This window comes from Diprion similis, chromosome 8 (assembly GCF_021155765.1).
Source record: "Diprion similis isolate iyDipSimi1 chromosome 8, iyDipSimi1.1, whole genome shotgun sequence".
Classification (NCBI taxonomy): Eukaryota; Metazoa; Arthropoda; class Insecta; order Hymenoptera; family Diprionidae; genus Diprion; species Diprion similis.
In genome coordinates this window covers 2,651,504-2,662,138 of record NC_060112.1, presented here as the reverse complement: position 1 = coordinate 2,662,138, position 10,635 = coordinate 2,651,504, and the positions used below count along the sequence as shown (strand labels likewise).

At 33.4% G+C, this 10,635-nt stretch overlaps 3 protein-coding genes across 6 annotated transcripts in view; 2 read left to right on the top strand and 1 right to left on the bottom strand.

Annotated features, from left to right (window-relative positions):
- Window positions 1-10,635, bottom strand: part of LOC124408937 (bestrophin-4) — a 341,487-nt gene that overhangs the window by 256,614 nt on the left and 74,238 nt on the right. The gene's annotated exons all lie outside the window — the stretch shown is intronic.
- LOC124408960 (synaptobrevin-1-like) lies at window positions 28-3,014 on the top strand. 4 transcript variants are annotated; one of them, XM_046886305.1, is made up of 3 exons: window positions 28-117; window positions 1,874-2,196; window positions 2,597-3,014. In XM_046886305.1, exons 2-3 carry the CDS (start codon window positions 1,878-1,880, stop codon window positions 2,644-2,646), a joined length of 369 nt encoding a protein of 122 aa, XP_046742261.1. In that variant the 5' UTR covers window positions 28-117; window positions 1,874-1,877; the 3' UTR covers window positions 2,647-3,014. The 4 variants fall into 4 exon arrangements, with proteins under 4 accessions (XP_046742261.1, XP_046742258.1, XP_046742259.1 ...); XM_046886302.1 differs by lacking the exon at window positions 28-117 and adding an exon at window positions 1,037-1,146; XM_046886303.1 differs by lacking the exon at window positions 28-117 and adding an exon at window positions 1,074-1,352.
- The window catches only part of LOC124408933 (chloride channel protein 2), a 39,163-nt gene continuing 35,164 nt past the window's right edge, over window positions 6,637-10,635 (top strand). The window contains exon 1 of the mRNA XM_046886260.1: window positions 6,637-6,968. Within this exon, the coding sequence (XP_046742216.1) occupies window positions 6,909-6,968 (60 nt within the window). The 5' untranslated portion in view covers window positions 6,637-6,908. The remainder of the gene's footprint in view (window positions 6,969-10,635) is intronic.

The window sequence follows — 10,635 nt, the reverse complement described above, 5'->3', positions numbered from 1 at the left end:
TTTTTAAATTGTCTGTATCGTCGCGAGGAATGGAACTTCATCGCCAACTTAAAAATAGAGCGATGGGAAATTCTAACAGTGGCCGAATTTTTGCCTGCAGGATGAAACGGAAACATGGTAAGATATACAATGACGTTAAATTTGTTTTAAAGCTTTTTCGTGTTCATGTTTTGGAAGGCATATTCATTCATCGAGCACGCGAAAAATTTGGACATTCGAATCAATGTAAAATTTTAAATTCAACTTTTTCTTCCGAGCATGATTTCCTACGTTACCGGCAATTGGTCGAGTTGTATTCTCGTGATAAGTCTTCGCAGCACGAATTATCTCAAAGATGTCACTTGCAGCGAATAAGTGAAAAAGTTGCAAATCGTCACGTGGGATTTTCAAAACTTATAAACTAAATATTTTTAACAAGTGAATTAATGATGGGGGAAAATGATAGAAAAATTCTTTTCAAGGCTGATTAATCATCAAAAAATGGCAAAATGTTTCTCGTATTTTCTGCTAGCGCTAAATATTCAATAAAATTATAACAGCCGTATAATTTACAGCGTGACGGTAATTCATTGTCCATTGAGTGGGTTACGATCGTTTTGTTTTTTCTTTTAGGACTGAATGATTAATCACTGGTTCTATCTGTAAATAATAAACAGTCTGCGATTATTCCATATACATAAATCAACCAGGTATCAGAACCTAATGGACTTTTTATCCGTAAAAGACCTTGTATCGCAATTAGAACAGAAAAGAAGGAAATGAAATGAGAATATAATTAATGTACAAAAGTGTTTACGCGATTATAGTTCTCTTCTTCGAAAACAAAAAAAGACGTATTACTTAAGTGTTAGGTGTAAAATCTATTGTCTCTCCTTGGCTTGTTTTTTATTTTGTGAACTGTCTTGTGATTTTAAATAAAACGATGACATCATCGATATCTGCATCACCTGTCGGTCGGTTCTTTTTGGGCGTCGCCATGTCAACGTAGTTCAAATTTTCACCGCTAAGTTTAGACAGTGTTGTAATATGGTGGCGCTGCGATTCGCTCGGTCGGTAAGTCTGTCCCTGCGTGCATATGTGTCTGTGCAAACGTCATGTTATTCATCTGTTGAATGTCGGGTTGAAGAAAATTGTCCATTGCCAAAGGTGATTAGTGTCTGGGCGATGAAAGATATAGAAAAAAAATCAGAAAAAAAATTAAACCCCTTATCACGTTGAGTATACATTACGCGATTAATTTTTGGATCCTTTATCCGCGTCAAATAGCAAACTACCGTTAACACACGTGTGAAAACGACAGATTCGATCAAATTTTCGCTATCGCAATAAACCTTCAACACAAAACTCTGCACGTGAGTATATTTATATTTATATATTTATATATTTATATTATACCACAAGTATATTTTGCAAATAGAACAGAAAAATGAGAATTTACACGGTAACGGTGTAGAAAAGATGAAAAAAAAAAAACATCACCTAGCCATACTTCTTCACTCCTTTTATCGACATTTTTATAACCAAACATCGGAGCGACGACACGTCAATCGTTCGTACGTCATCGAAATCGTGAAAGATTCTGAAAATCGACGCGACGGCATAAATCGGCAGCTGCTGCAGCGACTTTCAAATTTCAAGAAAAAAAACTTTTTAAAGAGGGAAATCGATCATTTTATCTACTTAATTTCAGTATCTGCAGAAATTTCGTGACGTCTGATAAATTTACCTTTTCGCAGGCACAATCTTGACACAGATGCACATTCTGCGGCTTACAATAACAAGTCCTTTGACGTTTTGTCAAGAACAACAATCATCGTCTGTCTGTATTATTGGTTCATTGACGGTGTCGTTCTCTTTCTTTTCTCTTATCTAGAAATATGGATGGCGGCGGTTATTCAGGTGAGGGTGACTTGGGCGGTCCGAGAACGCCGCAGCAGGCATCAACGACCAAAAAAATGCAGGACACGCAGGCAAAGGTCGACGAGGTTGTTGGCATAATGAAAGTCAACGTTGAAAAGGTTCTTGAACGCGATCAGAAACTCTCAGAGCTTGACAACAGAGCCGATGCTCTTCAGCAGGGTGCCGCACAATTCGAACAACAAGCCGGGAAACTGAAGAGAAAGTATTGGTGGAAAAATTTAAAGATGATGATCATCATCGGCATAATCGCCGTCCTCATATTGATCATCATTATCGGTGAGAAGTACTTTTGATATTGTAATTTTGTTCGCAAATGAATCTAGACTTTCATCGTGTTGAAACTCAAGCGATGAATACCTGAAATTGTTACTAAATATTTGTTTTCAAATCATTGAATTAGCACTTTTTTGTAATAAACTCTGTTATTTACGACATTCAAAGTTGTTCGGATGACATCTTCAGACGATTTTAAGACGCTGCAGTAAAACTTCGAGTGAAATATATTTTAAAATAGCTTGGTCATGCCAATTTAATGTAATGAATATTTTGCAGTTTGTTTCTATGCATCTGAGAACTTCTAGAATATGCACAATGTTACTATAAATGCTACTTACGGTTTGTCGCATAGTACTATTGATATATTTGATCGATGTTTTTTTTCTCTTCTTCTCATCAGCTTCATTGATTCCATCGTCGAGCAGTGACACAAAGCCATCTGGAAATTAGAGGAGAAAAGGTTGACGAGTGACGAGAAGAAGAAGATGAAAATCGACGAGGAAGAAGACGTTGGTAAATGTGTATAACAATTTACGATACATGAAAAGAGTTAAGTTTAGATAATTATTATAATATAATATAATGTAAGGTTGGCCTGGAGTTTGGAATGATAAACGTATAGAGAAAGTAACTGATAATAACTAACTGTAAGAATAAAAAGAAAAACATTTACAAGGAAAAGAAATAAATAAATTGAAATTACTAAACGGCAAGTATTTTAACTGATAAAAGCAGAAAATTGTATTAAAAGATTATAACACGAGGCAGAGCAGTCAATGTAGGCGTTTTTCTTCCTGTTTAATGATCTTGAAATATCGAAAAAATGAAAGGAAAAACGCGACAAAATTCATTTATGAAATAAATAAAAGGTATGTGTAAAAGGTATAAACGTATTACGTAAAGTTGCTGAGACGAAGAATGAAAGTGAAAACATTTCTTCGCGTATTACATATATCAGATTAAAAGACATTAGGCGATGTAGTTTTGCGTGCTACGGATTGTTCATAAACTGCACTGTCTCATTGCAAAATTTACATATCTATATACATATGTATACATTGCATACCCATTAAATCAATTTAATATATATAAATGTATAATTTTAAATACATCTACACACACACGCACATATACTATATATATATATATATATAAAGATATAAAATATAAAATTTGTATTCTTTAAGTCTGCGTCAGTTTCTCTTTATTCCTTTCTAATTTTATTTCCCAATTCTATCGATTATTACTACTCGTTACTGCTATTTCGTTTTTCAAAGTATAGTTTATCACCTCCCATTCGATATTCAAATATAATTTATTTAAATTTTTTAAATAATTTATTTCTCAAACTTTTCGTCGACGAGAAATCTTACAGAAGAAAATATTTAGGAAATATAAAATCAAAAAAAATCGTCACCTTAATTCCTTTTGATTTATACTGTATGTTTTATCAGATAAAAATTTAAACTCTCTCAGTTATGTTCATGTATATACATATAACATGTATATTATTCATGCAGATAAGAATGTATAGTCGTACCAGTTTTTAAAGTACTTTTTCTCATAGATATATTCGTTTATTTACTTAATCATCTATTGCGATACGTAACTGAAATCGCCGATATTTTTCTCGCGTTAATTTTCCGATCTTGTCTATTCATTCCCCCGATTTTCGGTTCACATACTTCAACTAAATTATGTGATATGCGGGTTAAATTCCACACGTTATGCTCGTTGCTTATGAGATTGGATTATAGGATCAAAAGCAGCATGTGACTGCTAATCAATTCTGTACAGTAGGCGTTGTAAATTCTTATGTATTTATATTTCGTATCGTCATGCATACTATTGAGCTCACTTCACTACAAGAGGTTTTCTTATCGCAATTTTATCAACCTCAACGTCTCTGTCATTGTCACCGCAGAGCAGACAAAATCTGTCACGAAAATTATCCAATTCTGACTTTTGTCTGCTGTTGTTTCTTCCAGGCAGTAAAATTGATTGTTTTTTATCATTTATATTCCTTCAAACGCACGTCCCAAAGTGAAAAGAAATTTCTTCACCGACCGGCCCGAGGAAATTCTTATAAGTATTTGAATTTCGAAGCCCTTTCAGAGTCAACCGCCAAACGCACCGCGCCTGCGTGACGTCACGCGACACAAGCGAATCACAGAGCGGGAAGCGGTTTTCAAATAACCGAGCGGTAAATGAGATTCGAATTATTTGTTAGGATTGTCCGAAATAAAATTAAAGAAAATGATCAACGATCGATGTGCCAATAATAGAATCCTTGAAATCGAGTACCGTATACCTAAATATAATGCTTATCTACAAATAAAAATGAAAATTATCCGCGAGTGATATTGGTGTATACCTATCGCTCGTACACAATAGCGTACTTGTCACGCTTATCTTTGGCAAGGCTGACTTACCGTTAGACGGACGATTTACCCCGTCATTATACACATCCATAAATACGTAACGATGCCGAAACACGTATTTACAATAGTCTTGTTTCACTTTCAAGCAACATTATACAATGTGTAACTTATACGACGATGCGTGATTATTTTCGATTCTAACACATGACATAAGTAACCAGCTATAAGTGTATACATACATATATATATATATATATAATTTGTGCATGAAAATTGCTTTGCATATCCCATCGAAGGATCAGCGGTGAAGACGGTGTATGTAAACATTAAACATCTCGTACACCACAGGTACATACACCTAAGAATCGCCGAGTAAACAGTTCAGGTTTCCTTTTTCCTCCCCTGCTTCTTATTCCTCTCCTTATTCCTTTCATTCCACACACTCTTCGCAGACTGGAAGCAAGTAGGAAATTGTAATCGTATACCTGCAACATGGATACATAAAATGCATTATGCGTTGCTCAGTTTACACTCACATACCCATAATACACACATGCAAGTTGCATGCACTGGTAAATTGTTTATCAGTAAGGCGAGGCCAGTCGTTGCGAAGAATAATGTACGCACACAAGGTACACGGACGGATAGATGGATGGATGGATGGATGGATGGATGGATGAATTGATGAATTCACATGCGAAAATACGCACAAGTTTCGTAATTTGTTGGTTTTCCGTAAAGAAACGAAGACACCCGAGAACCGAGGACCCTGCCTCCTCCTCTCCCCCCTTCGAATCGGCGAATCGAATATCTATAGATGTATATATATATAATAATAGTAGACCTACACACATCGGTAGCTTCAGACGATACCGATGATGATGATGATGATGATGATGATGATGTGTGTTCGCGCGCGTACGCTTCACCTGCTTCTGTGTGCACGTATGCTGAACATGTTTGTTAGACGCGTAAAGTTCGCTTCTTAATATTTCTACTCCACGACAAACTACTCCACAAAATCTCAGCTGTTCATTCACACGTTTGACTATCAGTCGACTCGCGACCGTCCAACCGGTCAGACGCCGACGGCCGTAGGACCGAAAATACACGACCCATCCTTTGTATATCTATGTATGTACATACAATATACATATACATATATATATATGTATACGAAAGAGACGAAATTACGCGCGAATACGTTATTTCTACAGTTATTGCGAGTGTCAAGTTTTTACTTTATTTCTTTTGATTTTATTTAACCGGCTTTGTGATACGCGCTGATTATATGCGAGATATACAACCGAGAGAGAGATAGATAGATAGAGAGAGAGAGACAGTGATTATAATGAGAGAAAAAAAAAAAAAAAAAGCGCGCGTAAATTATTTGTTAAAATAAATTTCATTCACTTTCTCTCTTATACAGTTTTCCTATTATCGAATATATTTTCCATATATAAACGAAAAGTGTGTGAAGTATAATATTATATTGATATTCCGATGCGTAATATCCAATATCATTTTGGTTTTACATTTATATTTATAAAAAAAAATAAAAAACACGTACACGCGTCGCGTAATATTGTACGGAGAAGAATTTTAAAATTGGATCAAAAATTGGAATAGAAGAAGAGAAGGAAAAGTAAAAAAAAAAATAAAAAAAAAAAAAAAAAAAAAAAGGAAAGAATATTCTTAACTTGACAAAATTTTGAATCATTGATCGTCGGGTTATTATTTATAAGTAATAATCAATTTTCCGGACGACTGCATTACAGATTGTTAATTTTGCATAACATGTATGTACACTGCAGATATAATCCATCATCGTACAAGAAATATTATATAAACTGTGTTAAAGTGAAGGTTATCAAATCGAAGTAAAGCAAACAATAAAAGGGTGAAGTGTGAAACAACAATATCGAAATCTTTTTCATATATTGTTAAATATAATGATGAATTTTTTTTTGCTGGTTCAAAGAAAAAAATCTATATTATTATCGTTATTAGAGTAATTATATTAAACAAATATGGCACAAGAAAAATGACCAATACCATCATTGAGTGATGCGTGAAATTGTTGAGAATTCTGATTGTCAAATGAATAAATCGATAATTATAACGAATAAATTGCACACGCGTGATTATTTGCTAAATTACGAATAATATAGCAATATGTGTATAAGCATAAAAATATATAATCCGAACGAAAGAAAGTAGAAGTGAAGGAAAATCTACGATACGATAGAGTGAAAATTAAAACGAAAAAAAAAGTAAACAAAAATCAAATCGTCGAGAATCGAGTTAGAAAAATCGTCAAAGGTCAGAATCATGGCGTCGGCACTTCGTGAATTGGACGAGGAATACGGGCTGGGATACCAGAACACTTTGGTGAGTAACGATAAAACTTACGTTGAGTATTGTTATTATATAAAAATAAATAAAGAGGAAGCAAAATTTTTAAATCGATACCGGGATGCCTAATTATTAATTAATATTTTTTTATATATATTAATTATATATTTGTGTAACGCAAGCAAAAGCAAAAAGAAAAAAGAAGGAATGAATAATGGAAATTTCTGCCCTCTCCGTTCCTCACGGAAATGCATGCAGGAGGAAATTATTATTCGTCAGCATTGATGCAAATTTTTATAAATCTATTTGACCAGCGAACTTTATACAGCACGACTTTGAATTTTCATTTCTCTGCAAGTTTTTGAAATTTTTTCATCAGTGAGTAAGAATTTTTAAATATTTTTTCAAGAATCATCTTATCCGTAGAGTTAATTACTTTGGATACCTATATATAACTGTGCAGATAAGATGTTTCTTGAAAAAATATTGAAAAATTCTTACTCACTAGTTGTTATTCAATATTTCTAATATACAGTATTATATGTATATATATATATGTAAAGATTCTGAGAATGGTAAAAATGAAGAGGACAAAATATATAATTCATTAACAAACGGCCAACGAAGAATCTTAATAATAATGGCTGCATATTATAACGAATAAGACGATCAGCGTGACAAGTTTTTTAAAATGAATAAACTAATTATGCAGAAAATATTCACTGCACGCAGGCATCCACGTTTCATTACGCATGATCCGTCGTTTCACCTCTACGCGAGTTGTAAGACATGATTAGTAAATACCGCAGAAATCAAAGTTGATTATTGCATTCATCACCCTCATATATACATATATATGTGTATGTATATATAGGTATACGCATAAATCGCTCATCGTTATGCCGTACAAGCTGTGCAAGTTGCGTGAAAAATCATTATTCCGAACGATGATACGGTGTATTATGTATTAGGTATATAAAAAATTCGATCATTCAATTCATCAGTCTTCAGAGCGCGTCGATTATACCGCGATAAAATATAAAACTTTTTTTCGCGTTGCAAAATATCTCTTCTTACTCTTTCTTCCTTTCATTATTGTAAAATCAACGTAACGTTTTTGCACGCCTGAAATAGTAATTTTTATATACAGATGTACGTGTAATAACATACAATAAACACAAGTATATGTATGTATGTATGTATGTATGTATGTATGTATGCATATGTGTATAATAATCTTCATCTCGTATAACGATCGACATCGGTAATATCGATGATGAATTTACGGTCCTGAATCCATGTATAAAGTCGCCTCGAGCAGAGCGTATAATCTTCTAATACATACCGTGTGACACTATGTAAGTAAAGCGTATGTATTATATGTATTAAGATAATCCAAATCCGCATCATTGATTAGCGTATGTATGCCTAGCTGACCGACTATCGCTTTGCCGAAAGCACTGTCAAACTTTTATAGATAATATATAGGTGTGTATACATGTAGTGTATATATACATCAAATGCTACGTTATGTATGTACAATATATATCTGTAGGTACACTATATATAATAAGTTATATCCCGATAAACTCCAGGTACAATAACATACAACAATAAAAATTATATTTTATGCGTATAATTAACATTCGAATTGGATGTAGATGATTGTTATAAATTTATGAACTGCATGAAACACGTTACATTCACATAATATATGCATATGTTCACATATATTTTATTAGAGCCTGATTATGCAGTATATTTCTGATCGTGCACAATGATTGATCAAGATCTTACGCGGACAAAAAGAAAAGGAAGTTAAGAAGTCATCCCAAAGTCGATTATTATACATTACGTAAATAGATTGCACAGTAATAATCAAGACGATTTCGTCCTTACATACCTTTCGATCTTAAATAACTTTTGAAAGAGTAGATTTATCAAAAAATCATTATCGACGTTTTTTGTGGAGCGTTCAATTCCCTACGAAAAGGCGTTCGGGTCTTATTGGTACACTAATGCGTTGACGAGTTATATAATTCTAAAGTTAAAAAAAAAAAAAAAATTTTCATCTTTTATTTGAATAGGAAATAGAAAATCGCGATTAAACACCTCTGAATATTAATATTAAGAGCTGAAACTTGGACAGCATCTTATCTACTTAAATTTAGAAAAAAAATAGTCGATTTTTTTGATACAGTCTAATATATAATACATAGTGCGATGAAACGGTCAATTGAAACAAAACCGTTCAACCGGTTTTTTTTTTTTTTTAAGAATTGTTTCATTGTTAGAGATAAAAGCGACGAAAAAGCGTCAAAATATAAGCTTAAAACTCAGGAAGGCGGAAGACAGATTCAGCCTAACGTCAGGCAACCCAATTTTCGCCACCTTACCAGGCGAGAAGCTGGTTGCCTGTCAAGGGGCAGCCTCGTTTCAAGGAGAAATTTTTGTGAAAAAAAAAAACCGATCGTTGATCCGTTCATTTTTCGATTAGCTCATAGCCAGCCATTGCTTCGATATTTAACGATGTCGTGAATAAATTTTTGTAAAAAAAACACATTCCACAATTCAAGAGTGCAGGTTTTTAAAAACTATTTCTTCGCTTTAAGTTGAATTATACCTCTGCGCTTCCTCTTCTCTCATTTAATTTCTCTCTCCCTGGATCATTTGTCAATTCCTGAATGCATGCAGAATTTCACGTGACATACCCATAATACAAAAATACACTCAATGTATTCATATATATCATATGTGCATAAGATTGCAGCTACTGAAATTCTACGTTGCGCAATGTCATCTACGTACTATGCGTATTATAATATCAGTGTCAACGTATTCGGCGATGTTGAGACACACACACACATATGATATATATATATATATATATATATATATATATACACTTCTACCTCTGTATAGAGAGATATTTATAGTTAAGAATCAGCGTCTCGGGGACGCAATACGTATGTATGTGTGATATATATTATATATGTATATACACGCACACATACATACATATGTGACACACACCTGATGAGCTATAAATGCCATTTCGAACGAGTACGATAATTAGGATGCGCGAATTGCGGAATCGCGGCGTTCGTCGTGTGGGAATAAACTGCAGGGATTCATCATAAAATATTTTGATCGATTTGCGATGATTCGCTGATATATATATATATATATATATTTACATACAGCAAAAAAGAAAAAAACGTTTCATTAGTATATTCAAATATCAATGAGTTTTTTTTTCATTTAACTGTTGCCACTGAAATTCCTCTATTTTGTGTAATACTTTATACAGGAGAAACAAGAAACGAGTCACGCGGCCATTTACACATGAGACGTCTCTTGAATTATTTATTTTCAAGTAAAAACCCAGGAAATTAACGATTTTTTACCGATAATGTTGTTGGTTTTTTTTTTTCTTATTCTTCTCTCTTTTTTTTTTCTCCTCCTACTGATTGATAGGATTGCGGCAACGGTACTAAACTTATATTCTGCAATTTCGCTGCCTGATTGTATATTATTTTTTTAATCTAACTCAGATTATAATTTCTTATTGATGTGTACCAGTTATTATTCAGTGAACCAAATATTACGTTAATCGAATCGCGAATTGCACGTGATTTCGTTTTGAAATATTATGCTAACAACGAGTAAGAAAGAGAAAAAGAAAAGAGAGAGAGAGAGAGAG